Here is a 27,057-nt window from a genome sequence, read left to right on the forward strand (position 1 = left end):
CCCAGGGGTGCCCTCAGACTGTGCAGCACAAACACCCAGCACGCCACGAGGACTCAGGAAGGTTTGGGGACACAAACAGTGGTGGCAGCCCGGCAGGGGTTTTATTTTTTTATTTTTGTTTAAATATTTGTTGCCAGACTTGGTATAGGAGCAAACGTCTTCACAGCACCACGAGCCATCTACAATTCAGAATAGGAAGAATAAAGACGAGTAGAGGTGAAATCTAAGCACAGAAGAGCAGGGAGCAGCACCAAGATGCAGAGCTGGACAGATGGGATACGATACAGAGTCCATAACTTAATCATAAAAAATATATATATGTATATATCCATCATGTAGAACTTTATGGAATTTTTTTTAGATACATATTTTTTTTTCTTTTCAACAGATAATTTCAGGCGGGTGATTTATTTATTTTTTTAAATTATTTTTAAAGTCTTTTTTTTTTGTGTTTTGTTGGTTTTTTGTTTTTTTCAAAAGAAATTTCAAAGTTGTGCCAAACACATCTGGATCAGCGACCACAACAGGAGAGACGGGGGGAGACAGGGCAGGGGGGGAGAGGGAAGGAGGGAGAGACCACTCCACGTCTCGAGAGAAAGAAAGGAACAGCAACACTTCTGTTTGGAAACCACAAGCAAAAAATGCATTCATCAGGACTCAAGCGACTGAACCAGACTCCAACTCCAGTTTGTACAGGAATATACAGCGGCGCATCCCGCGGGACACGCCGGGCACACGCACCCCGCGTGCACACCCACGCACACCCACACGCACCCAGACACAGACCGACAGCAAAAGCGAGGAAAAGAAACCGAACCAAACCCTGAAGACACTCCAAAGGAAATGAAACACCTCCGGTGTAAGAATTAACAAAAACCTCCATAAAACAAGGCACATCCTTTGAGTTCGTAACGGTGGAAAAAGAAAGACGCGACACTGAATCCCAACGGAAAACCCGACCAGAACCGCTCGCACGTACCTTCCACCCAGAGAAAAGGTAAATATTGTGCTACTCTTAGAATGAGTTTGCCACAAGACACACAGCTTAGTATAATCTAATAGTTTTTCTCAAGCTAAAATCCATTTTTCTCTTGATTTCTTTTAAACTGCTTTATATATAATTGCTAATATTTTTAAATCTTTTAAATATATATTTGTTAAAGTTTATTTCTTTTTTATTATTTTGGGATTGGGGGAAATCTGCTTTATATCCTTTTTTTTAAATTTTTTTTTTCCCCTCCAATAAATTAATACTTTTTTTTTTTTTTAATAGCTTATCACCGTCCTGTCCCCAGGTGGGGAGGGGCCGGGCAGGGGCATGTCCCGCTGCCCCCAGGGCCACCGCCAGCCTTGCCGCCCCCGCCAACGCCGACCGAGAAAGAAAACAAAGTTTAAAAATCAAAATTAAAAACGGAGCAAAGAAACCCAAGTGCATTTGCCCGCCCGGCCCCGCCACCAGCAAACGCTGTCGGTGACACGCGGCCGGCGGAGCCACCGCGCCAGGCAGGGCTTGTGCTACATTCGGGCGGCGGTGACCCACGGCACCACGGCTGCCAGGGTCAGCCCCGAGCCCCCCGAGCCCCGGTCCGGAGCTTTGTGTTGCTTTGTTTCTTCTGTTGGGTTTTATTTCTGTGTTTTTTGTTCGTTTGTTTTTTGCTTCTGCAAAAGGGAGTCCTGCCGGAGCCGGCGCCGAGTCCGTGAGCACAATCCTGAGGTATCTTCTTCTTTGTGCAAACCCCGAGGGACGGGATGTCCGGGAGGGGACGGCTGTACAAAGGGGACGGGGGGAGGGCGGTGGGGCCGGGGGGTCGTGGATCGTTGTGCCCTTGTGCCCACATAAGCCCTGAGGTTCTCGGGGCCCTGGCGCCCCTCACTCACTCCAGCATGGCATCCAGCTGGTCCGCCAGGTCGTCGAACATGCTGCCGATGTCGTCCAGGATGCTCACGGTGCTCTTCGACTCCACGGCCGAGCTGGAGAGTGACAGAGACGGGTCGGGGCAGGGCATGGTATGGGGACAGGGCACAAGTCCCCTGGGCCCCATGGCACGGCCCTCCTGCCCCTTTGTGCTGCGGCGCCCAGCACTGTGTTCCCAGTGCCGTGGCACAGTGTTCAACCTCCATGTCTCCTGTGTCCCCTCTCCAAGGTAGGCCCCAGGGCACCCACATGCCACCCTTGCCGATGCTGCGCCAGATGACCTTCAGTGTCACCTCCCCAGGGCAGTTCCAGCCAGGGTCCCCTGGTGCCCCACCGGTGTCCCCCAGCACCACCTCACTCCCACCGTGGTGTCACAGCCTGATCCCTGTGCATGCTCCTTATGGCTTGCTGTGCTCGGTGGCACCGAGTGGCCTCACACCCTCCTGGGGCCCACAACCCACCCCTGCACCCCCTTACTCTGCCGCCTGACTGTCCTCCTGCTTGATCTTCTCCTCCACGGCCTGCAGCGCGGCCGCCAGGGACGCGCTCGTCTCCTCCAGCTTCTGCTGCGCCAGCTCGGGGCCGCCGCTGTCCACGGACGGGCTGGCGATGGTGGAGCGGGGCGGCTTCACGGGCACCTGCTGGGGCTGCGCGCCGGGCGACAGGGGCTTGGCGGGGCTGGAGCAGAGCGAGGGCGGCGTGCTCGAGGGCTTGCCCGCGGGGCTCAGCTGCCGGGCTGGCGACGGCGCCGGCGTGGAGCTGGCGCTCACCGACTGGATGGCGGCGTGGGGCTTGGGGGGCTTGGGCGCCGTGGGGGGCGGCGTGGGCTTGGGGGACACGGGGGGCGGCGTGCCATGGATCCGCTTCACCTCTGCGGAGAGAAAGGAGAGGGGCAGGAGGGCGGCGGGGCCGGCTGCGACCCCCGGCGTCCGCCCCGCGGAGCGCCCGTCCCGGGGGCTGGCGGGGCACCTACCTGGGCTGCCGGGGCTCGGGATGGGCACCTTTTTGGGGACGGGCACGGGCGGGCCGGGCATCTTCTGCGGCGGCTGCGTCAGCACGGGCTTGGGAGACACCGGCGGTTTGAAGGGCTTCTTGGGCTCCGCGGGCGGCGGGGCGAAATCGGGGCCGTCGGGGCGGGCGGCGGGCGGCGGGGTGGGCGGCGGTTCGGCCCCGCTCAGCTCCGAGGCCGGCCGCCGCTTCACGGTGCCGGTGCCGTTCTGGTACACGGCGAGCGTGGTCGGCTCCAGCGCCGGCTCCTTGTCCTTGGCTTTGGGCCGGCGCTTGACGGTGTCGGACTCGGTGAGGACGAAGCGGACGCCGTCCTGCTGGCTCTGCCTGGCCCGGATCCGCCGCTTGAGCGTGGCGCTGGCCTCCACCTTGGCCAGGTCCCCGTGGCGGTGGGCCGGGGACAGCCCCTCGCCCGTCTCCCCGCGGGCCGGCCCCAGGGGCCGCGGCCGCTGCTTGATGGTGAGGGTGCCGTCCTCGGCGAAGGGGATGCCGTCGGGGGAGCCGCCGCGTTCCACCCGCAGCCGCTCGCCGGGGCCGTCGGCGGCCGCCTCCGACCGCACGCTGTCGGCGCGCTCTCGGCGGGCGGCTGCCACCAGCCCGGTGACGGGGCCGCTGATGGTCCGGCGCCGGTTCACCACCTCCCCGTCCAGCCCGATGGCCTCATTGTGCTTGACGGTGGCCAGCACGGTGGCCACGCGGGCGCGGTCGGGGCTGCCCGGCGGCGGCCCGGGCTGTAGGTAGTAACCCTCGGGCGCCTTGGCCGGCGCCGGCCCCGGCCCGGCTGCCACGTGCGGCTTCTGCAGCGCCAGGGCGCGGGCCCCGCCGCCGATGGACGACATCTCCAGCATGGCCGCGATGCTGCGCACGCTGCCGGCGCTGCCCGTGTCCACGCTGCCGCCCAGGTCGCTCGCCCGCCGCTGCTCCCGGCGGCCCTCGCCCTCGGCGCTCGGGGCTCCCACGGCCGCCTCGCCCTCACCCTCCTTGGGGAAGTCCTCGGCCATGCCGGCGCTGGAGATGGCGGAGCTGGAGCGCTTGGGAGGGGGCGGCGGGGGTCCCTTCTTCTTGGGCCGGACGGCGAAGGACTGGCTGCGGTTGACGTTCTTGTCGCCGCCGGCGGGGGCCCGCACCGAGTGGCTGCGGCCCACGCGGCGCTGCACGGTGGCGTAGGGCCCCGCGTCCGGCACCAGCAGCTCGTCCCGCTCCTGCTCGCTGTCGGAGGCGGCGTAGCGGTTCAGGCTGTGCGCCCGCTTCTTCGGCCTGCCCGGCTCCTCCTCGCCCTCGCCCGCGGGCGGCAGGCACAGCACGGGCACCGAGACGGGCAGCACGGGCACCCCCGGCGGCGCCGCCTCGCCCTCGGCGGGCTGCGGCAGGACGTAGGCGAAGCCGCGGTGCGTGGGCGACTGGGGCAGGGAGCGGGGCGAGGCCGGGCGCTCGCCGGGCGGCAGCAGCTGCGGGGTGGGCTTCACCTTGGCCGTGGCGTGCGGGGCCGCCGGGCCTTGCGGGGACGAGGGCCGCGCCTTGCCGGGGGTCTGCGGCGGCGTCAGCTGCCCGGCAGAGGCGGGGAAGGGCTGCCGGGGCTTGCCGGGCACCGGGGGCACGCTGGCGCGCTTCACGGGGTGCCCGTGCCGGGGCGGGCGGCTCTCCTTGGCCGGCGCAGGGGGGCTCTCCCCGGCCCCCTCCGCCAGGTACTCCTGGCTCTTGGAGATGGCGGCGGCGGGCGGGCCCCGCGGGCCGTCCCCCAGCAGCTCCTGCGAGCTGCTCATCCCCCGGGCGCGGCCGCCCAGCCCCGGCGGCGAGCGGTAAGCGGGGCCCGCGGGGTTCGGCGCCTTCTCGGGGGGCTCCTCGGGGCCTTCGCCCGTTATGGCCACCTGCAGCTCGCTGCTGAGCTCGCTGTCCTGGAACGTGGTCATCTTGGGCGACTGGCACTCGGGCGGCTCCGGCGGCGGGGACTCGATGGCCAGCACCTCTGGGCTCGGCCCCGACGCCTTCCTCTTCAGCGTGCCCGGCTCGTACTTGCCCAGCTCGGCGCGCTGCAGCTCCGCCAGCTTCTTCACCGCCAGCATCAGCTTCTTCTGGTGGCCTGCGGGCGGCACATGCCATCAGCGTCACCGCCAAGGGCACCATGGGCAGCGCCGCGCGCGGGGCCTTACCCAGCTTGGTGATGCCGATCTCCTGCAGGTCCTCCCAGGTGATGTCGGTGATGAAGTCGATGTTCTCGTAGCCGTTCTCCACCAGCACCTTGTAGTACTGGGACAGGCCGATCATGGAGAGCCACAGCGCCAGGTTGGCCTGGGGAGGGGGCAGGGCATGGATCAGGAGCTGGCAGCAGGGTCTGGCCCTGCCACCCAGGCACCCGCGGCACACAGGAGAGCCCATCTTGCTCAGGGATCACAGCCCCAGGGGACTCTCCCTGTCCCTGTGCTGTCCCTGTGCCCCACAAGCATCCTGGCCCATTGCCAGCCCTGTTCCCATGGGAAGCCTCTCACTGTGCCCAGACATTGGGGCAGGAGGGGTGTCACAGTGCCACATCCACAGGGAGGACAACTGGCAGCAGCCTGATGGGCCCTGGGGAGCTGCCGGGACGGAACATGGGCAGCTCTGGGACCATGGAGCCAGCTCCACCCTTGTCCAGTGTCACCCTCCCCCGACAGACAGGACGGGACTCGTTGCCACCATGGCTGTGGCTTCTGTCCCCCTGGCCCCGCACGGCCCTCACCGGTTTGTACTCGGGCAGCCACTCGGGGATGCTGAGGTTGTTGATCTCGGAGGCGATCTTCTTCCTGTGGCCCGGCTTGGTGACCCCGATGGCCGTGAGGTCCTGGGGCAGAGAGGGGGGTCAGTGCCGCCCTGCTCCGGCCGCGCCTCCCTCCCACCGCCCCCGGCCCCACCTCCGGCGTCATCCTGCTGATGGTGGTGATGTCGTAGCCGGCGTTGATGAAGTTGGGAGCGTAGAGCTGCAGCTGGAACTTGCAGAGCCACTGGTACACGGCCTCCGAGCTCTGCGGAGAGGGGACAGATGGATGGGGCAGCTCTGGGGATGGGGACCCGCCCTGGGGATGGGGACCCGCCACTGCTGCCCCTGTCCCCCAAGCCGTCCCCACCCCACGCTCCCCACGGCACCCAGCGCTCCCTGCTCACCTTCCCCTCTGATGGAGGCTCCATTTTCTTCAGCTGGGGCTCGGCGGGGGGCTGGGGGGCGTAGGGGGAGCTGGCCACGCTCTGCGACCGCGACGAACCTGCCGGAGGGGCGGCGGTCAGCGCGGCCCCGGCTCCGGCCGAGGGAAGGGAGAGCCGAGCCCTGGCCTGGGCAGGTGCCACAGCCCCGGGCTGGCAGGGCCAAGGCAGGCACAGGAGGGCACACAGGACACCCAGCCCAGCACAGCAGCCCGGAGCACCCGCGGTGCCCCGAGCAGGGTGCTGCTCCTCGGGGAGGGGCAGGAGAGCTGCTGCACCCTGCACAGCCCTGAGCAGTGGGACCCAGCCAGACCTGTCCCCCAGAGCCAGTGTCCGTGGAGCCCAGGCAGCAGCCAGAGGGGCTCTTGTGCCCAAAATCCTCTGGTCCTACTCCTCTGGCCTTGCCATCCGCCAGGCAGGCTCGCAGGAGCTGCTCATCCCTTGGGCTCTCCCACGGGCATCCCTCCAGGGTAAGGAGGGCTGCCCTGAAATTTTTCCTTCATGTTTCTGATCAGGATGTACAAGGGAAGCCCCTTCCCGCACGCCAGCAACTGCATCTTCCATGTGTGTGTGCATCCCCCCTGTGTGTGTGTGCATCCCTCCTGTGTGTGCATCTCCCCTGTGTGTGCATCCCCCATGTGTGTGCATCCCCCATGTGTGTGTGTGTTTGTGTGTGCGTGTGCATCCTCCCCGTGTTTGCATCCCCCCTGTGTGTGCATCCCTCCTGTGTGTGCATCCCCCCTGTGTGTGTGTGTGTGTGTGTTTGTGTGTGTGTGCGTGTGCATCCCCCCTGTGTGTGCATCCCCCCTGTGTGTGCATCCCTCCTGTGTGTGCATCCCCCCTGTGTGTGTGTGTGTGTGTGTGTGTGTGTGCGTGTGCATCCCCCCTGTGTGTGCATCCCCCCTGTGTGTGCATCCCTCCTGTGTGTGCATCCCTCCTGCGTGTGCATCCCCTCTGTGTGTGCATCCCCCCTGTGTGTGTGTGTGTGTGTGTGTGTGTGTGTGTTTGTGTGTGCGTGTGCATCCTCCCCGTGTTTGCATCCCCCCTGTGTGTGCATCCTTCGGGCATCTGCATCCCTCTCGCGTGGGCATCCTCCTCACATGTGCATCCCTCTGCCGTGTGCATCTCCCTCCCGTCTGCATCCCACTTGCGTCTGCATGGCTCCAGCGTTTCCCCCTCTCCCTAGCAACGTCTGCGCCCCCTCCCCGCGTGCCCCCCGCCCTCCATGTGCGCGCCCCCTCCCCTGAGCGCATCCCCCTGCCCGCCTCTCCCTGCCCGCGGCCCGGGCAGCTCTGGGCGTCCCCCCACGCCCACGCCCACTTGTGCCTCTCCCGTCTGTCCCCCCGCTCCCCGGTCGGTGCCACTCCCGTGGCGTGGGCACCCCGGTGGCGCGGCCGTGCTCCCGCAGCCCCCCAGCGCGGCGGCGGTGCCGGGCCGGGGGTGACCCCGCTCGGGCTCCAGCAGGGCTGGCGGGGGGCCCGGGAAGGGAAGGGGCCGGGGAGCAGCGGTGCCCCCCCTGCCCGCCCCGCGCCGCCCCCCGCCCCCCACGGGCCCCCACTAACCGAGGCAGGAGAAGGCCTGGCAGCAGCCGAAAGGCGACAGAGTCATTTTTTACCCACACGTTTTTCTTCTGGCGACGGGTGCCGTGGCAATAAAAAAAAAGACAAATCCCTGGATCCACGGCACGGCCAGGGCTCCTCCTGCTCCGGCAGCCGGGCGGCCGCAGCACGCACCTGCGGGGATGTCCTGCGCCTTGGCCGGCCCATCGCCCACGGCACACTCTTGCGCAGAAGCCTTCTGGGAAAGGACCGTTGCCAGCAGCTGAAAAACACCCCGGCAAGGGGGGAGAGCAGGCACAGTGAGGCGGGCGGAGGGGGCCGGCGGGCCGGGGCTGCGTGTCGCCGGTGTCGCGGGTGTCGCGGGTGTCGCCGGTGTCGCGGGTGCCGTGGGTGCTGCGGGTGCTGCGGGTGCTGCCAGCTCGGGCGAGGGTGGGCAGGGAGGGTTGCAGCAGATTTCGGCGGCAGCGGGGAGAGCGGGAGCAGCAGATGGTGCTTTGCCGGCAGCAGAGCCCACGGCACCGCCGCACCCCAAAGCCAGCCTGGCACATGCCCAGCCCGGGCTGCCGGCACGGGCTGGGGGTCCCTGTGCCCGCAGGACGGAGCCCCCGTGGCTGGCAGCGTGGCACGCGCTGGGGTGTGGGCACGGCAGGCAGGGTGCCAGGGGATGTGGGCTGGCGGGTGCTGGGGTCGGCGGGCTGGCAGGTGCCATCGCCAGGGAATGGGACAGCCCAGGGGCACTGCAGGGCTGTTGTGGCAGTGGTGGCAGGGCGGCGTGCAGGGCAGTGTGCAGCGATGGTGGCAGCAGTGTATGGTGGCAGTGTGCCATGTTGGTGGCAGCAGTGCACTGGTGGCAGTGTACCATTCCAATGGCAGCAGTGGATGGTGCTGGTTGCAGTGTGCTATGCCAGGGGCAGCAGTGCACTGGTGGCAGTGTGCCAGGATGGTGGCAGCAGTGCATGGTAGCAGTGTGCCATGTTGGTGGTGGCAGTGCATGGTGCTGGTTGCAGTGTGCCAGGCTGGTGGCAGCAGTGCATGGTGGCAGTGTGCCAGGCTGGTGGCAGCAGTGTGTGCAGAACAGAGCATGGTGCAGAGGCCCCTGCGAGTGGCAGCAGAGACATGGCACAGCAGCCCCCATGGACCTGTGGAATGTTTTGCAGGGCCTGAGCCCAGGTTGCCCAGGCAGCACTCAGGTGCCAGCTGGAGGGGACACGCTGGTGGCCGCTGTTGGTGACAGCGTAGCTGGTGGCACACAGGTATCGATGACACTGCACAGCACCCTATCAAGCACCAGCTGAGGTCAGGCAGGCAGCAGACGCTGCACAGTGCGGCCAGCAGCAGCTGGCACGGCCGCCTCGGGGCTCTCCTTACCTTGACGCCCTCGGAGCCGGCGTGCAGGGCGTGCGCCCCGCTGCCCGCGCTCTGCCCGCTCCCCGAGCTGCGCGCCGAGGCCACGCTGCCCGTGCTGCCCAGGCTGCTGCGGTCACCACCTGCACACAGGGGAGAGGCTGTCACGGCTCTGTGCCCCGCTCTTAGGGACACCACGGCATGGCAGTGCCCCACGGAGCCTCCGCCGCGTCCTGGCACGCGCCGCACATCCCACCAGTGCCGTACCTGCGAAGGGTTTCCGCAGCACCCAGATCTCCTCGGCGGGCGCTGCCGTGGCCGATCCGCCCTGCGACGGGGACAGGTGGGACGGGCTCATGTCGGCCCCGCGGGACCCTTGGTGGCAGAGCAGAGAGAGCGGCTGTCAGGTGTGTGGCACTGTGCCCGTCTCGCACGGCTGTGGCACGGGGAGGTGACCACGGCCCCGGGACTGGCACTGCTGCACGTGGGAACAGCCCCACAGGGACGGGGTGGGAACAGCCCCACAGGGAAGGTGTGGGGACCCCGGCTGTATCCATGCCCAGGGATGCCAGAGCCATCCTAGGGCCCTGTCCCACCCCAAGCTGGCAGAGGTGACAGTGACCTGTCCTGGGCTCCATCGTGCAGAGCATCCCCTCCTCACTGCCAGCCAGGACAGACCCATGGTGGGGTGATCCAGTGCCCTGGCAGAGCCTGGACAAGGGACAGGGACTGTGCCATCCCTTCACAGGACAGGATGGGGACATGACCAGTGCAGGGAGCAAAGGGAGCTGGGCAAACTCAGGCAGTGGGGACCAAGGTTCCCACCCCACTGTCCCCTGTCCCAGGCCGTGCTGGCCATGTCCCTGCAGCTGCCTGCACCCATCTGTGGGGACACTGGGTGCTGAAACCCAGGTGACACACAGGGGACACAGCAGTGGATGAAAGGACCTGGTCCTCCTCTGGGGCAGGGCATGGCTCCTCACCAGCTCCCTGTGCTGGCCACCTCTGCCAGGTCCCACTTGCACCAGGGACAGCCAGCTCCGAGTGCAGGGGGAAAACAGCATCAGGTGAGATGGACAACAGCCCTACAGGGCCAGTGCTGCCACGGCCCCACCACGGCCCCACCACTGTCCTGCCAGCCATGGGGCACTGCCACCCCGCCACCAGCTGTGGGACATTGTCACCCCACTGCCAACCAGGCCAGTTCTGTTCATGGAGCTGCTCGCTCCAACAGCACCAGCCATAGCAGGGGACAGGTGGTACCAGGTGATAAAGTCACTGAAGGAGCATAGCAGGGACAAACAGCCTCACCAAGTCAGGCTGGGACATCCCTGAGCTGCACATGCCACGGTCACACCAAGAGGAGTCTGGCCTAGTGCAGCTCCATGTGATCCCAGCAGGAGAGAAAGCCCCAGGGCAAAGAAGTGCTCCCTTGTCCCCAGTGCCAGCAGAGCCACCCAGTGCCCCCCAACACAACCTCCTTAGGCACTGCCACCGGGGCATGTGCAAAGAGCCCTGGCCCCAGCCACAGAGGACAGAACCCCTGCAATCCCTGCTCCTGGGTGCTCCTGACGCACAGCCCTGCAGCATCTGTCACCTGCCTGTGTCCTGGGGACGGTCCCCAGGGCTCACCTGGGCTCTGCCTGCGCTGAGCCAGCCCCGAGGGCATCCCCTGGGAAAGCCCTTCCAGCTCTGCGTGCACAGCCAGGACCTGCTCAGAGCTGGGCCCTGCAGGGAGCCTGTGGCCAGCAGAGGGTCCCTGAGCCCGTGGCACTGAGATGTGACACTGAGAGGTGGCACTGCGCTGCCAGCCCTGCCTGGCACAGGGCCGTGAGTGCTTTGGGGGTGCCCATGCACCCGGAAAGGAGCACAGGGACACCGGGGTGGGGAGGGTGGCTGTGCCTTGGGCTGTGCCAGCAGCCCTGGAGCAGGTGTGGAGGGAGCAGTGGCAGCGTGTGCCACCCGAGTGCCCCCGCTGCCCCCGCTGCACGCATGCACGCGCATGCACACGCTGCATGCACACACACACACCCCTGCAGCCCCCGTGGGGGCGAGAGGCCGAGCAGAGAGAAAGGACTCGACACACGCTTTAGAGGGAAAGAAAGGAAAATCCATGGAGAGCACGAAGCGAGCGGTGAACTACCTTGTCCGTAACGCGGCTCGTCGGCACTGCTAGGGGAGAGCCTGTGATAGCCAAAGGAACTGAAAAGAGTCTGATGGGAATGTGGTGGTGGAGGTGGAGGTGGAGGCAGGGAATGGAACGGATGGGACGAGGCGTCACCGTTTAGCACAGCAGCCCCGTAAGCCGGGAGCGGGATCTTTTGGAAGTGTTGGGGGATTGTTACAGTCTCCCATGAACCTGATAATAAAACATAACAAGAGACAAAATGAAAAGAATCAAAATAATAGAGGCACGTTCAGTGCCGCCAAAAAAGAAAAAAAAAAAAAAAAGGAAAGGAAATAAAAGAAAATTAAAGAAAGGGAGGAGAAGGCAGCAAATCAAAAATGCGACCAAAGGGACGTGGAGAAGCCAGAACCGGGACCCAGGTGATGCGGAGCAGAGCTGAGGAGCAGCAGCGGGAGCTCAGCACAGGCACAGCCCAGCACAGGGCACGGACGCATCCCTGGGACAGCCCCAGGGTCAGCTCACGGGCTCTCACAGCCAGGCTGAGGGTCCTGCTCCCTGCAGGGCCATCCCAGGGCTGTGGGGCTGCAGGCAGGGCCGGGCTGGGGCCGCAGCACTGCCACCCCCATGTCCAGGGTGAGCTGTGACACAGCGCCTGCACCCCACACTGCTGCCACCAGTGGGGTGGGTACAGAACCTACAGCCTGGCTGGCACTGCCGTGGGCCAGCTGCAGCCCAGGAGCCACAGAGCACAGCCCAGGAGTCACGGATGGCATCTCTGCTACTGGCACACGACCCACACCTGGAGGGTGGCTCTGACCCTGCCTGTCCAGCGCCAGGTGCCTCCAGAGATGCTGTGGGTTGTCCAGCAGCCACTTGTGCTGCCGGGCTCCTGAGACACTGCTCAAGTGCCACCATTCCCTGCCCATGGCCCCATGGTGTGGCTGCCCCCAGGATCCAGTCCCAGGGCAGGGGTGAGATGGTTGATGTGGGGCCTTTCAGTGCTGCCTGCAGAGGCACCAGCCCCATTGGGACTCTCCTGGCAGAGGGCACAGCCCAGGGGGCTGCAGACGCCCCCAGGAGCCTAAAGGGATGACGATGGCAATGGGGATGGGAACAGGCAGCCACAGGGCAGGGGAGCAGGGGCCGATCCCTGAGATGGCCCTGGCTGGAAAGGCGCTCTCTGTGTGCCCAGCCTCTGCACAGACCCTGAGCACCAGCTCCTGCCACCCCACTGCTGTGCCCGTCCCCCCAAACCTCAGTGGCACCCTGGGTCTCCTCATGCACCAACCTCCCAGCACCTCAAACGCCTCCCCCAGCCCAAGGGCAGCCAGGGCTGACCCCAAACACCCCAGGGCTGCCAGCACCAACCCCACAGACACCACAGCAACACGGACCCTGCACACTGGATGGGAGCGCCAGCCCCACAGGCACCATGGGGACACTGACCCCACACACTTTGGGCGCCATCCCCATGCCCATGGCGGGGACACCAACCCCACATGCATGAGGGGCATCACCCCTCTTTGCCCTCACCGCTGCAGCCCCACAGCCCGGTCCCCACCAAGCCAGGACGGGCTCCCCGGGGCTGGGGGTCTAGGGGGGGTTATTTGCCTGTTCGTTTGCTTATGGCCTCCACGAGGCTGGAGGGGAAGTATCCCACGCGGTCGTTGCCGGTGCGGTTGTCGTGGATGCAGCCCTTCCATCGCCCGTCCGCGTGCTGCTCCAGCACCTGTGGGCGTGCCAGGTCAGGGCCGGGCCGGGGGCTGGCACTGCCACCGCGCCGTCCCCGGCCCCCCCGGCCGCACTCACGGTGATGACGTCCCCGGCTTTCACGTTCAGGCTGGTCAGGTCGTAGTTGTTGCAGTAATCCTTGACGGCCCGGACCTGCAGGGCTGCGGAGGCGTCTGTGGACGGAACGGGGGCGTCAGCGGCCGCGCGCCCCACGGGGGTTGGCACCCCCAGCCCGGCGTCCCTGTGCCAGCGCGGCCGCCGTGTGCCCTCCAACCCCCTACCCCGCAGCATCTGCTTGATCTCCTTGCCGGCCTGGCTGGTGGTGAACTGGTTGACGATGTCCAGAGCCGTCTGGTTGTAGGTGTTCCTGACGTGGGCGTTGATCCCGCTCTGCAATGGCACCGAGAGGGATTGGGAGGAGGCTGGTCCCCGTCCTGCCAGCCCTGGGACTCCCTAGGCCACCAGCAGACCAGCAGCTGGAGGGCACAGCTCTCAGACCTTCGTGTGTACCCCCCTTGCGACCCTCACCCCTCAGTGCGCATCCCCAAGACCCTCAGAGCCTTGGTGCATCCCTTCCAGAACCCTCAGAGCCTTGGTGCATCCCCTGCAGGACCCTCAGAGCCTTGGTGCATCCCTTCCAGGACCCTCAGAGCCTTGGTGCATCCCCTGCAGGACCCTCAGAGCCTTGGTGCATCCCTTCCAGGACCCTCAGAGCCTTGGTGCATCCCCCCAGGACCCTCAGCTCTGCTCCCAGGGAGGGCTGCACAGGCTGCTCTGAGCCCCAGCTGTGGAGTCACCCCTTCCTGGCTGGGTTGGGGGTGCCTGGGGCCATCTGGGGGTGCCGAGGGGGGCCCTTACATCCAGCAGCAGCCGCACCACGTCCGTTTTGCCGCAGAGCGCGGCCTCGTGCAGCGCCGTGCCCGCCTTGGTCTGCCGGTTGATGTCGATGCCAGCCTGCAGCAGGAGCCTGCGGGGCACAGCGGGGTCAGGGGGGCACGGGGGGCGCGGGTGCTGCCCCCCCTGCCCGCGGCACGCACCGGATGATGTCGATGTGGCCGTTCTTGGCGGCCAGGTGCAGCGGGCTGGTGCCGTTGGGGTCGGTGGTGTCCCCCGGTTTGGGCTCCAGCAGCGCCGCGCACATGTTGCTGTTCAGGAGCAGTTGGACCACCTGGCTCAGCAAACACAGACGGAGCAGGGCTGCAAGGGCGGCTCGGCCGCCCCCGGGCTGCAGGCCCCGGCCCCCGGCCCCTGCCTCCCCCTGCCAGCAGCCAGAGCTATCCTGCAATGGTGTTGGCACCAAACTGCCCCGGTGCCGGCCATCCCTGTGCCCCTCCAGCAGCCCCGGGACCTCACAGTGCCCCTGTCCCCCTCCCAAGGGACCTCACAGTGCCCCTGTCCCCCTCCCAAGGGACCTCACAGTGCCCCTGTCCTGCCCCGGGACTCACAGCGCCCCTGTACCCCTCAGAGTGCCCCTGTTCCCTCCCAGAGACCTCAGAGTGCCCCTGTTCCCCCCCAGTCCTCCTCTGGGGACACCCATCCCCGTGAGAACTTACCCCGACCCGGCCAAACTCGCATGCCAGGTCCAGGGGCGTCTTGCCCGAGTTGTCCATAATGCAGGGGTTGGACTGGTGCTGCAGGAGCATCTCCGACTGGGGACAAGCAAGACCCCGGCCTGGTGAGGGCAGGGCTGGAGGGGTGGCACCCCCCCCGCCAGCCCCGTGCCCTCCGTACCACGTCGTAGTGCCCGTGCTGTGCCGCCAGGTGCAGGGGGATCTGGCCCTCGTCTGATGGGATGTTCACAGAGGAGCCTGCCTTCAGCACCATCTTCATGGGCTCCTTCTTGCCCTGCCAGGCTGCGTAGTGCAGGGGCCTCATGCCTGCAGGGGCAGGAAGCCGTGAGCCTCCCATGTGAGCCTTCCATGTGCCAAGGCAGCGGGCAGAGCCCGCAGGGGCACGGGGCGGGGGACCCGGGACTCGCCTTTGTTGTCCTTGATGTCCACGGCAGCCTGTGCCTCCAGCAGCAGCGAGATGAGCTCTGTGTTGCCGTTAAGTGCCGCATGGTGCAGAGCTGAGAACCTGGGGAGCGGGCTGGTGTCAGGGGCCACTGTCCCCTCACAGCCCTGCCAAGCCCTGCCCAGCACCGCAGCCTGAAACCTGCCCCTCTGCAGCACCCGGGGCTGCCCTGCCCTCCATGTCCCCGGGAAAGCCACCCCCTATCCCTCTGTGGGCTTTGGGGTGAGAGCTGCTGCAGGCCTGGCAATGCTGAGACCCCTCTGGGCAGGGCAGGCACAGAGGATGGGGGTACCGGGAGCCCCCTCCCCAGTGACCCACTTCCCCCAGGCTGGCCCCAGCAGTGGGGCCATGCAGGGTAGGGCAGGCATGGAGGGTGGGGGTACCAGGGAGCCCCCTCCCCAGTGACCCACTTCCCCCAGGCTGGCCCCACGAGCACAGATGGCAGCGCTGCCGTGCCCGGTGCCGTGCCCAGCTCTGGGGTGGGGAAAGCCCCCGGCCCCGCACCCCTCTGCTCTGGCAGCTCCCGAGGCTCCCGCCTGGGAAGCAGGCCAGGAGCTGACCTACTTGTGCTCCCGGCAGAGGCATCCTCCTCCGTGTGGCTGCGCTGGCACCCACCGTGCTGCTGCACAGTGTCCCCATCCCGTGCACAGCATCCCCATCCCATCCCCAGGGCCACCCCGGTGTCACCGCCGGAGCATGGCAGCCCCCAGGACACGCTGACCTCTGTGGCTGCCCGGTGCCCGAGGGGCAGGTGTGGGTGACAATCCCCCCGGCCCCGTTCCCCAGTGCCCACGGGGCTGTGGGTGACAATCCCCCTGGCCCTGCGTCCCCAGGCTGAGGGGACAGGTCCCGCGGGAAGCAGGCTGCAGGCGCGGCGGTGCCCAGGAGCTGTGGCTGCCATCCCCAGCGGGGCGCGGCGATGCGAGCAGACAGCCTGCACAGGAGGCCGATCCCCAACGTCTGCCTGGGAAATGTCAACATTTTCCGCTCCAGCGCCCTGCTCAGATCCGCTCAAGATGGTGCAAATCGCAGCCTGGCCCGCGGCTGCCTCGGGGGCTTCCCTCGGGCACCTCCTGGCCCAGCCGGGCACCTCGGCCACGAGCAGGGGAGCAGGGCACCGGGGCCAGCACCGGGACACCAGCACGGTGCTCACTGACACGGGGACACCAGCACGGTGCTCACTGACACGGGGACACCAGCACAGTGTCACCCATGCAGAGACACCAGCACGGTGCTCACTCACATGGGGACACCAGCACAGTGTCACCCATGCAGAGACACCAGCACGGCGCTCACTGACACGGGGACACCAGCACGGTGCTCACCAACGTGGGGACACCAGCACAGTGTCATCCATGCAGAGACACCAGCATGGTGCTCACCCACGTGGGGACACCAGCACGGTGTCACCCATGCAGAGACACCAGCACGGTGCTCACCCATGTGGGGACACCAGCACAGTGTCATCCATGCAGGGACACCAGCACGATGTCATCCATGCAGGGACACCAGCACGGTGCTCACCCACAGCACTCCCAGCCAGGAACGAGCCAGCGCTGCCGGGATGGGGAAACTGAGGCACAGAGTTGGCTGAGCTCACACAGAGCAGAGCACAGCCAGGCTGCAGCCTGCATCCCAGGCATCCTTTCCAGGAGCAGTGCCTGAGGCTGGACGCTGCTCCCCTTGTGCTTCAGCACCCCCTGAGCCTTCCAGGAGCCAGACACGAGCCGGGCCCTGCCTGCAGCTGCCCAGCCCTGCCACGATGCTCAGCCCTGCTGCTCAGTCCTGCTGGCTCTGCTGAGCCTGAGGTGGCCCCTGGGGTGGTGCCCCTTGCCCCCGGCACAGCCGTGAGCTGGCAGGTACCAGGGGATGCCCACTGCCACCACCCTGGTGACGAGGATGAGGAGGCAGCCGGGCTGCTGTGGCTGTACATCCCCAGGGCATGGCCTCCCGTTCTGCTGCTCTCCCTGGCATTGCCCTGGCACGGCAGAGGGAACAAGTGGCATCACATCGTGCTGCTGCCCCGCTCAAGGGGGATCTCGGGGCAGGGGGAGCTGGGGGCAGCTGCTGCCCAGCCCCACAAGCAGCACTCCCAGGGCAGCACCCCCTGTGCAGGGCCCCATGGCCTCCCTGCAGCCTCATTAGTGTCATTAGCGGGGTGGTCTGCAGCCCCTTTCTGCTGCTCCTGCTCCTTGGATGAGGCTGTGCAGCATCACCCGTGCCTGGCGGGGTCACAGCTCCCCCACCCAGCTCCCCACAGGGCTGAGCTCCCCCAGGGCTGGGAAAAGTGGGGTGAGATGTGGGCACAGCCCTGCCCCTGCCTCCAGCTCCGGCTCTGGGTGCAGGCAGGGCTCAGCCACGGGGGCTAATGGGGCCAGAGCCCTGGAGCTGGCAGCTCGGGGAGCCTGGCATTGCCACACAGACCCCGGGCGCTCCCACAGCAGGGCACCCCCTGCTCACAGCACCCCACAGCACCCACACCCAGGCTGGGGCTCCCACTCACCCGTCCGTGTCCTGGAAGTTGACATTGACTCTCTTTGCTGATCCGAGGAGCTCTGGAAGGGAGGGAAGGGGACAGGGTGTTAGAGGAGGAGGTTGGTGCAGGGACAGGGGCACACCGCGGAGGGGATGTGCTGGCAGCTCCAGGTTTCCCTGCACACCAAGGCTGGGGCTCCCTGCAGCTCCACAGGCGCTGAGTGGGGCTGCCCGAACCTGCAGGCTCAGGGTGGGGGTCCCTGCTGAAGGGGGCAGACCCTGGCAGGGCAATGTTCCCCTGACTCGTTCCCCCATCTGGGGCTCTGGAATGGCCCCTGCAGCCCCCCCTGGGCAGAGCTCAGCACATCCCCCTGTACCCCAGCCCCCCTGCACTGCCCTCCCCACCCTCTGGGAAATGAAACCGCGCCGGGGCAATCCAATTAGCAGCACGAGGAAGGATGGAGCCAGATTTACATAAGATTTACCCGAAAAATGCCACTCAGGCTTTCCAGAGAGCTGCTCTTCCCACAGCGGGAGCAGCGGGAGGAAGAGGAGGGTGGGAGCAGCACGGCAGAGCCGCACAGGGGACCCACACAGCGAGCACAGCTCCAGCCCCACAGGGGACCCACACAGCAGCCCCTGAGCCCAGCACAGCGAGCACAGCTCCAGCCCTGAGCCCTTGGGAGGGGACCCAAAGGCTGCCTGGCCCAGCAGGGAGGATGGGCAAAGGCACTCGAAGCCAGGGACAAGCTCTTGCTGGGAGAAGCTGGCTGGAAGGGGCTGCTTCAGGCAGGGAAAGGGAATGCAGGGCCAGAGAGACACTCCCTGTGTGCCTTGGCCGTGGCCTTGCTCTCTCCCCCTCTGCCGTGTCCCCTTGTGAGTGTCCCTGTGGTTATTGATTATTGGACACAGGGCTGTGCCACAGCCCAGGAGCCCCTGCATGGGCACACAGGGCTCAGAGGGCACCGGCAGCAGGAGGGGTGGCTGTGTCCAGCCCTGAGCTCAAACCTGGGGAGTGGTGCCAGGCTGAGCCAGCCCTGCCCAGGCCACACAGCACAGATGGGCCGAGGACAGAGGCTCTGGCACCCAGAGCTGGCTGCCCCCTGCACTCCAGGGCTGCCCGGCTGTCCGAGCTGCAGGACATTTGCTGATGCTGACACAGCCCCGTGTGACAGGTGACAACTGCAGAGGACAGGTTCTACCAGCCACAGCAACCACCCTCCAGCCACCAGGTGCCCAGGGTCCCCTCCCAGATGAGGTGCCTCATGTGGGATGAGGAGAACTGCAGGGTGCCTGGAGAGGGACAGGGACACCTTGGGGTCCCCAGGGTGTGGTGAGGGACAGGAATGCCTCAGAAACCCCCGGATCCCATCCCTGCCATAGCATCACCATGCTCCCCTGGGAAGAGCTGCACATGAGAGGTGGGCAGAGCCCCTGTGGCACCAGCACTGACACTGCCCCAGTCCCTGGCACAGCCCCTGTGGCAGCAGCACTGCCCCAGTCCCTGGCACAGCCCCTGTGGCACCAGCACTGACACTGCCCCGGTCCCTGGCACAGCCCCTGTGGCACCGGCACTGACCAGTCCCTGGCACAGCCCCTGTGGCACCAGCACTGACACTGCCCCGGTCCCTGGCACAGCCCCTGTGGCACCGGCAATGCCCCGGTCCCTGGCAGAGCCCCTGTGGCACCAGCACTGACACTGCCCCGGTCCCTGGCACAGCCCCTGTGGCACCGGCACTGCCCCGGTCCCGCAGCCCCGCGCTGCCGCCAGCGTCCCCAACAAAGGTGCCATTCAGGCCCATGGAGAGGAGCCCAGCGCCGCTTCCGCTGCTGCCCGCGCCAGGAGCCAGCTCCCAGGAGAGGGCCCGAGCTGCCCCCAGGGATGCCAGGGCCAGCGGACAAAAGGAGCCGTGGGCGCAGGAGCGGCACCGTGCCCGGCGCTGGCTCCAGCCTCCGGCCCCGAGACGGGCCCCGAGACGGGCGATGGGGCCTTGCGGGCGGACGGACAGACGGACGCTGTCAGCGGGTCTGCAGTGCCTGGCCGTTCCCACAGGTGGATCCCAGCGAGGGGCTGGCACGGGGCAGTGCCCGGGCACCAGGGTGCAGTGGTGATGCCGTTGGTGATCCCCAGGCACGTGGCACCCTCGGCATCACCAAACCACCATGGCCCCGGCGCAGCGTAGCGGCAAATCTTCCCTCCCTGCACCTGCAGGAGAGGCTGCGGCTGCCAAAATCTGTGTAGCACTTCCATCACTGCCCGTGCCAAGTGCTTAGTCAGTGACTTGCAGCCATGCAGTGGTTTGACTTTCCTTAGAGCTCTGGAAGTGGCCGTCAGCGTGCCGAAGGCAGCTGGAGCACGGAGCCCAGCTGGGCTCTCAGAATAACCCCACTTCCCAGAGCAGGAGAGAAGGAAGGATGGCTGCCCTGGCCACCAGGTCCACAGTGAGATTTGCAGCCAGTCTGGGGCAACAAGAGCCAGGAGAGCTCATTAATGGCTGGGAATTAATGACAAGGAACATTCCTCCGCTAACAAGGCAGAGAGAAGGGAGCCGAGTGCTTCCAATTAAAAATATCGGCTACAAAAGGAGATGGTGGGGAGGAGAGCAGAGCTCCTTCATGGCCACACTGCCAGCGAGCACCCAGTGTGTCCCTGGCTGTCCTCTCTGCTGGGATTCCTGGGGGGTGGCAGGGAGCACCGAGCACCTGCAGTCACCATCCTGCCCTCTCCATGCAGTGCCATCAGGGGTGGCACATCTTTGCTCAGACAGCCTGATCCCCACCACCATCCCTGGGACACCCCAACGACCCCTCTGGCTCCCCATGGGCTGCTCAGGTGATGATTGTTCCGTGTACGATCACAGTGCTGCCCTGGTGTCTCACGGCTCTCAGAGCAGTTTGCACCCCACAAACACCTGGATTACGATGGCAGCCCCAGGGAAGGGGGGCACACACAGGCCCTGGCACCGTGGGCTGCGCTGTGCAGCGGGAGCCGCAGCGTCTGCCATCGACACCAGCTATAAACAGCGCCTGCCGGAGTAAACACCGCGGCGGGAGCGGCCTGCTCTGCTCCAGGAACGCCTTCCCTCAAACACAGGCACTGCAGGAGCTCCATCACGCTCGGGTTGAGCCCGGCGCTCCGCGTGCAGCGAGCTCCTCGCCGGCCCCGCGGCAGCCCCGGGCCCGGCGGGCACCGCGGTGTGAGTGGCGCACGGGCAGCTGGCACGTGCAGGGCCCGGGCATGGGAACCCGCTGTGCCCCGCCCCAGGGGCACCGGGGCTCCTGGCACTGCGCCTGGCAGCTGCTTTGGGTGTCCTGGAGCACGCCATGAGGAGACCTCCGTGCCCAACCCTAGCTGTGGGCACAGCGATGCATGGCCACATGGAGACCCCTGTGCCCAACCCCAGCTGTGGGCACAGCGATGCATGGCCACATGGAGACCCCTGTGCCCAACCCCAGCTGTGAGCACTGTGATGAACGGCCACGTGGAGACCCCTGTGCCTAAACACAGCTCTGGGCACTGTGATGAACGGCCACGTGGAGACCCCTGTGCCCAGCCACAGCTTTGGGCACTGCAATGCATGGACATGTGGAGACCCCCGTGCCCAAGCAGCAATCGCAGTACATGCCACAGGGAGACCACAGTGCCCAGTCCCTGCTCCAGATATCCCAGGTATCTCACGTGCTGTATGGACACACCTGTGCCCAGGTGGCCGGTGGATGCCTCAGTGGCCAAGCACAGCTCTGGGCGCCCCAGTGCAGGTTGCAGTGAACCCCCTGTGCCCGGCTGCTCCATCCCCTCCCTGCACACGTGTCCAAGGCCACGGCCCCACATGGAGGGGCTGCTCGGGGGGCTCCTGTCCCTTGCCAGCACCCCCTCCCGTGCTCCTGTGCCAGCCTCTGCAGCCAGCGCAGCGCCAGCAGCGATCGATGCCCGGCCCGAGCGTGGGGGCTCCCGGCCAAGCCCCCGCTGACGAAGCACATCCTCACCCAGCTCCCCCGGCAGGCAGCAGGCGGCTGCTCCAAGCAGATGGCTCCAGCCTCCGCTAAATCAACATCTTCTTAATGAGGGGAAAGCATTGCTGCCCCCTCCCCAGCATGGCGGCAGCGGATCAGCCAGGAGAACCCCCCAAATCCTCCTCTCCATCCCTTCCCTGACCCCTCTGCAGTGACCCCACTCCCCCCCAGCCCCAGCCCTGCTGCTTCCCCACTCCCCAGCTCACATGGGCGGCCAGAGCCCTGCGTGTGCCCCCACAAACACAACAGGACCCCACAAGCAGCCAATACCCACAGGGAAGAGATTCAAGGCAAGCGCCCGTTTCAGAGACAGGGGGGAGGATCCTGCAGCGGCATCGCTGGGAGCTGCCGGATAAAGGAAGCATCCAAAATAGCTGCTCTTAATTATATCCCTGCTAACGAGCGCCACGCAAACAACGGGCACTGCACGAGGAGCCCTGCCATGGGGGGGTCTCATTCCTCACTGCGAGGATGGGGTCCCCACGGCGGCCTGTGCCATGGGGGGACCCCACCGAGGCAGCCACAGCAGCCCTGGCTGGGGCCGGTGATGATGGTGACACCGGGGAGCCGGTCCTGACAGGGAAAAGCTGGTGCTCCTGCAGCCAAGGGGAGCCGGTCCTGACAGGGAAAAGCTGGCACTCCTGCAGCCAAGGGGAGCCGGTCCTGACAGGCAAAAGCTGGTACTCCTGCAGCCAGGGGGAGCCGGTCCTGACAGGGAAAAGCTGGCACTCCTGCAGCCAAGGGGAGCCGGTCCTGACAGGGAAAAGCTGGCACTCCTGCAGCCAAGGTCGTGTCAGGCGCTGGGGCCGCGATGCTCAGATGCTAATGAAGCCGTTATCATCTTCCGATCGATCAGGACTGTATAAATAATGCACCGGGAGGCTCATTGTGCAGGGAAAGGGATTGCCTGGGGCTAAGGGGTGCCTGGGATGGGATGGAGCCATTGCAGGGCAGAACTCGGCACAGCTGGATCACTGCTGCCCACCACAGCTGGACATACACCTCTCACCACAGCTGGATAAAAATTGCCCATCACAGCTGCACAGCCCAGTGTCCACCGCAGCTGGATAACAACTGCCCATCACAGCTGGACATACACCTCTCACCACAGCTGGATCTCCCAATGTCCACCACAGCTGGATAACAACTGCCCACCACAGCTGCACAGCCACAGCTCTGTGCCCCTCTGCCCATCCCCAGCCATTCCCCAAATCCCAAGGCACTTTTGGGGGATGCTGCCCATGTGCCCAGCGCAGGTACAGGTGCTCCGGATGCCCGTCCCTGGCAGACCCTTTGGAGAAGGAGGGGTGAAATCCGCACTGGAGGCTGGCTGGGCTCTGGCAGCCTGAGTCACCGCGCAGCGCTGTCCCCTGGGGCTGCAGGAAGCAGCTTAAATGCAGCTTTCAAGAGGCAGCAGGGACTCCGCTGTGATGCTTTTATTTTTACAAAAAGGAAACTTTTCAGTCCCTCGGGATGGCGCGGGGCTGAGCCTGTGGGCTGCCAGGGCAGGCGGGGACAGGGGACACGGGTGTGCCCAGGGCAGAGCCGACCCACCAGGGCTGGGGCTGGCCAGGGGGCCCAGCACCCTGCAGCAGCTCCCGTGGAGGGAGATCCCCACTCTCCCCCTGTACTCCCAAGCCATATCCTCGCCTGACCTTTGCTGTGTGGTGCCGTGCAGCCAGGCCAAGCCACGCTGCATCAGCCGGACCCCTTTGGGCAGTGCCAGCCCCCCAGAGCCCCAAGTACCTCATGGGGCTCCGCTGGGCAGGGGCTCCCTGGTGACTCGGCCCAGGGCACCCAGGAACGTGGGGAAGCAGCAGCGGGGATGGGCAGGACAGAGATGTGGACAGGGATGTGACAGGGGGACATGGGTGGGACACGAGGGATTGTGCCCGGCTCGGTGGGACCAGCACCGAGCATCACAGCTGCCCACTGTACCCAGCGCCAGCCACCTGCCATGCCTGGTGCCCAGTGCCTGCCATGTCTGATGCCAGCACTGTGCCCAGTGCCCGGTGCCTGCCATGCCTGGTGCCAGAGCCTGCCATGCCTGGCGCCAGCCGCACGCCCACACTCGTCTCTGTGGAAATGAATGTTGGTGTCGCTTACAGGGAGCCCTAATTGGCAGCCTGTGGCAAACAGGTAATTTTCAATAATCACCCTGGCTGGAAGGAGCTGCTGCTGGCACTGCGAGGCTGGCATGGCAGGGACGGGCACGTGGCTGCTCAGGGCCACTGTCACCTGTGTCTGTCCATCCATCCATCCATCCATCCATCCATCCATCCATCCCAGCACGGCTGGCACTGCACCTCCTGGGACACGGGAGCAGATAGAGATGGATACACACTGCTCACCTCCACCCTGGGCAGAGACCATCCTCCCCATCACCATCCCCATCCTCATCCTCATCCTCATCCTCATCCTCCCCAGCTCCTCCCCCTCCTCACCCCCTGGGAGGAGGGACCCTGTCCACGCTGGCTGCAGGGCGGGACCGGAGCTTTGTGCATCTCAAAGCATCATTAACCAAGGCAGGCGGTGATCGCTGGCCTCCCATGAACCCGGCACGGTGCAGCAGCACTGGGAAGTGGTGGGAGCTCAGGGTGTGCCTCGAGTGTGTGCACATGTGTGCAAATCTGTGTGCAGGCAGCCCAGATCAGTGTGCTCTGAGTGTGTGCACACGTGTGCACATCTCTGTGCAGGCGGCCCAGATCAGTGTGCTCTGTGTGCACATGTGTGCAAATCTGTGTGCAGGCAGCCCAGATCAGTGTGCTCTGAGTGTGTGCACGCGTGTTCACATCTCTGTGCAGGCGGCCCAGATCAGTTCCTGGTGTGCACACATGTTCACATCTGTGTGCAGGCAGCTCAGATCAGTTCCTGGTGTGCCCTGAGTGTGTGCACATCTGCGTGCAGGCAGCCCAGACCCATCAGAGGCTCCGGGGGCTGCTGCAGCGCTGTCTCTGAGCTCCCAGCCACGCAGAGCTAAACAGGCCCTGGGTTCTATTTAAACCTGGTGCCTCCAGAGCCATCGTTTGTCCTCGTCCCCGCCCGGTGCACCGTGCCCACCTTCTGCTCCAGGGCTCCATTCCCGGCAGGAATGGAGGGGCAGCACGGGCACAGGCACGGGCAGCTCTGTGGCCTGGCAGCTCAGGGATGTGCCAGTGACCACCAGGGTGGGTGGGCAGCAGGGATGTGCAGCCAGGCCGTGCCCTGCATCATCCAGGAGCACGGGGAGCGAGGCTGGAGGCCTCGAACTGCTCCCAGGGGGCTGGCAGAGCTGCAGGGGAGGCACAGGGCTGGCAGGACCCGTCCCAGCGTCCCAAGTGCCCCCAGTGTCCCCATTACCCCCAGTGTCCCCAGTGTCCCCAGTGCCCCCAGCACGGCGGGCACGGGCAGGGGCTGGCAGGGGCTGGCAGGGGCTGGCAGGGGCTGGCAGGGGCTGGCAGGGGCTGGCAGGGCTGGCAGGACCGAGGCTCAGGCAGCCGCTGAGCACACCCGGGAGCGGGGCTGTGCTGCTGCAGGGCTGCGAGGAGCGCGCTGCCGTAAACAGCCCAGCTGCAATGCAGGAGCCGGGCAGCCGCCGCCGCTTTGTCTCTGCTCCAGCGGCTGCCGCGGCCGGGAACCCGCGGGGCCTCTCGGGGAGCTCCGGCAGCCACATCTGGAAGGGATCAGCGGCTGCTGCCGCCGCCACGAGCCCGCCGTGCCCGGGGCCCGGCCCCTCGGCCCCTCGGCCCCATGGCCGGGCAGGCGAGAGGCACAGGGGGCACGGGGCAGAGGCACATGGGCACACCATGCACACGCCTTCACATGGATGCACAGGGGCACGCACAGCATGCACAGGGGCTGGGGCGCTCAGAGGATGCACAGGGGCACGCACAGGATGCACAGGGGCACACACAGCATGCACAGGGGCTGAGGCACACACAGCATGCACAGGGGCATGAACAGAATGCACAGGGGCTGGGGCACTCAGAGGATGCACAGGGGCATGAACAGAATGCACAGGGGCTGGGGCACTCAGAGGATGCACAGGGGCATGAACAGAATGCACAGGGCCTGGGGCACTCAGAGGATGCACAGGGGCACGCACAGGATGCACAGGGGCATGAACAGAATGCACAGGGGCTGGGGCACACACAGGATGCACACCAATGGATGCCCAGGGATGCAGAGGGCCACACGTGGGCACACGGGAGGAGCCCCCAGCCACCCGAGTGCCGAGGAGCAGAGCCTGTGGGGGCTCCTTGGGCACCATCTCCAGCTTGGTCCATCTCCAGATGACCATGGCAGGGCACAGCGCTGGGGTCCCCTCACCCTGCTGCACCCTGGGGCACCCCAGCCCCACAGCCACCTCCACCTGCTCAGCGCTCTCCAGGTGCTGGCGGTGACCTTGTGGGGACACCCAAGGAGACCCGGGCAGAGCTGGCGCTCCCTGCCAGCCGCTCTCCCTCCCAGCACGGTGCTGCCCCACCGGGTGGCTGGTGCCAGCACCGGGACCCATCCATCACCGTGGAGCAGTCGGGAGAGGCCAGGCCAGCTCTGCATCCCAGTTCCCATTTCTCAGGCTGATTGCTCCTGTCGCTGCAGAGCCCCGCGTTAAACACCTCATTTTCTACTCCCGGACTGAGTTGGAAAATACTATTAACATTTCATTAGCGCTTAAAGATCCCTCTCAGCCCGGCAGGATGAGCCAGCCCTCCTCCTGCCGGGCAGGGGGCATCACTGGGAAGGGGAGAACCAGGAGGGCAAGTCCCAGTGCCCCAGATGTGGGACGGGATGGTGAGCCAGGGCACAGGGGACATCAGCACTGCACTCTGGCTCGGTGACCTGCTGGCCATGGCCCACCCTTGCAGTGCACTTGGCCAGGGACAGGACACAAAACAGTGGCAGAACAACAGTGTCCATGCAGGCACTCCTGAGTTTTGCTTCCTAGTGCCTCTCCCTCACTGGAAGGGAAGCCTGGCCCAGCAGGACCAGCACCAGTCATTAAAAGTCAGCAAATTCATTCTCCAACATTCTCCCAACAGTGCTGAGCACCATTCCCAGCACACACCAGCCGGCGCCAGTATGGGGACAGACAGAACTGTGGGAAACAACCTCAGGCATCACCCAAGAGCTGGGCTGTCACCTCCAGCACTCGCCCCCCAGCCCTGCCACAGCTCCCACCTGCCATGAGGCAGGAATGTGCTCACTGAGCGCCCAGCACTGCTGTGGGACCCACCCGGGCCCTGGGCACAGCAGCACGGAGCTGCCATCCCCAGGCACCACTGCTGCAGCCTCTGCAGACATGTGGGAAGGGGCTGGGGGTACCTGGGCACACCAACATGGGCAGGGGACTGATCACAGCCATTGCCAGCAGCTGGGAAGGGGAAGGAAGGGTTAAACAGAGTGCAGAGAGGAGGAGAGGAGCCAGAACCCAGCCTGGTTACTGGAAACCACCGTGGGCTGGCAGCAACTGGGACGGCTGTGGAGAGGAGCTCAGGGCACCCGCAGCACTCAGAGCTGCTCAGTGCCAGCCCTGCCACCCTCGGGTGCCGGCTGGCCCTGCCATGTCCCCCCCAGTGCCACCCCCAGCACAGGGGCAGCGAGGCCCTGGTGCACACAGAGCCGTGGCACAGCCCCGCACAGGGGCTGCCAAAGGGCTGCTGGTGCCCAGCCAGGTGCATTCGGGACTGCTGAGAGAAATCCAGGCCAGGAGGGAG

At 65.7% G+C, this 27,057-nt stretch overlaps 1 protein-coding gene across 1 annotated transcript in view; it reads right to left on the bottom strand.

Moving 5' to 3' along the window:
* Positions 1 to 87: 87 nt before the first annotated feature.
* The window catches only part of CASKIN1 (CASK interacting protein 1), a 31,615-nt gene continuing 4,645 nt past the window's right edge, over positions 88 to 27,057 (bottom strand). The window contains exons 2-20 of the mRNA XM_058816018.1: positions 17,376 to 17,427; positions 14,838 to 14,935; positions 14,591 to 14,736; positions 14,413 to 14,508; positions 13,897 to 14,027; positions 13,718 to 13,826; positions 13,141 to 13,249; positions 12,938 to 13,032; positions 12,740 to 12,857; positions 9,268 to 9,375; positions 9,025 to 9,143; positions 7,831 to 7,918; positions 6,062 to 6,159; positions 5,812 to 5,922; positions 5,640 to 5,741; positions 5,074 to 5,212; positions 2,889 to 5,003; positions 2,393 to 2,786; positions 88 to 1,971 (exon numbers count right to left, since the gene is read on the bottom strand). Coding sequence (XP_058672001.1) covers positions 1,875 to 1,971; positions 2,393 to 2,786; positions 2,889 to 5,003; positions 5,074 to 5,212; positions 5,640 to 5,741; positions 5,812 to 5,922; positions 6,062 to 6,159; positions 7,831 to 7,918; positions 9,025 to 9,143; positions 9,268 to 9,375; positions 12,740 to 12,857; positions 12,938 to 13,032; positions 13,141 to 13,249; positions 13,718 to 13,826; positions 13,897 to 14,027; positions 14,413 to 14,508; positions 14,591 to 14,736; positions 14,838 to 14,935; positions 17,376 to 17,427 — 4,325 coding nt within the window. The 3' untranslated portion in view covers positions 88 to 1,874. The remainder of the gene's footprint in view (positions 1,972 to 2,392; positions 2,787 to 2,888; positions 5,004 to 5,073; positions 5,213 to 5,639; positions 5,742 to 5,811; positions 5,923 to 6,061; positions 6,160 to 7,830; positions 7,919 to 9,024; positions 9,144 to 9,267; positions 9,376 to 12,739; positions 12,858 to 12,937; positions 13,033 to 13,140; positions 13,250 to 13,717; positions 13,827 to 13,896; positions 14,028 to 14,412; positions 14,509 to 14,590; positions 14,737 to 14,837; positions 14,936 to 17,375; positions 17,428 to 27,057) is intronic.

Source organism: Ammospiza caudacuta, chromosome 17 (assembly GCF_027887145.1).
Source record: "Ammospiza caudacuta isolate bAmmCau1 chromosome 17, bAmmCau1.pri, whole genome shotgun sequence".
In the NCBI taxonomy this organism is placed as follows: domain Eukaryota; kingdom Metazoa; phylum Chordata; class Aves; order Passeriformes; family Passerellidae; genus Ammospiza; species Ammospiza caudacuta.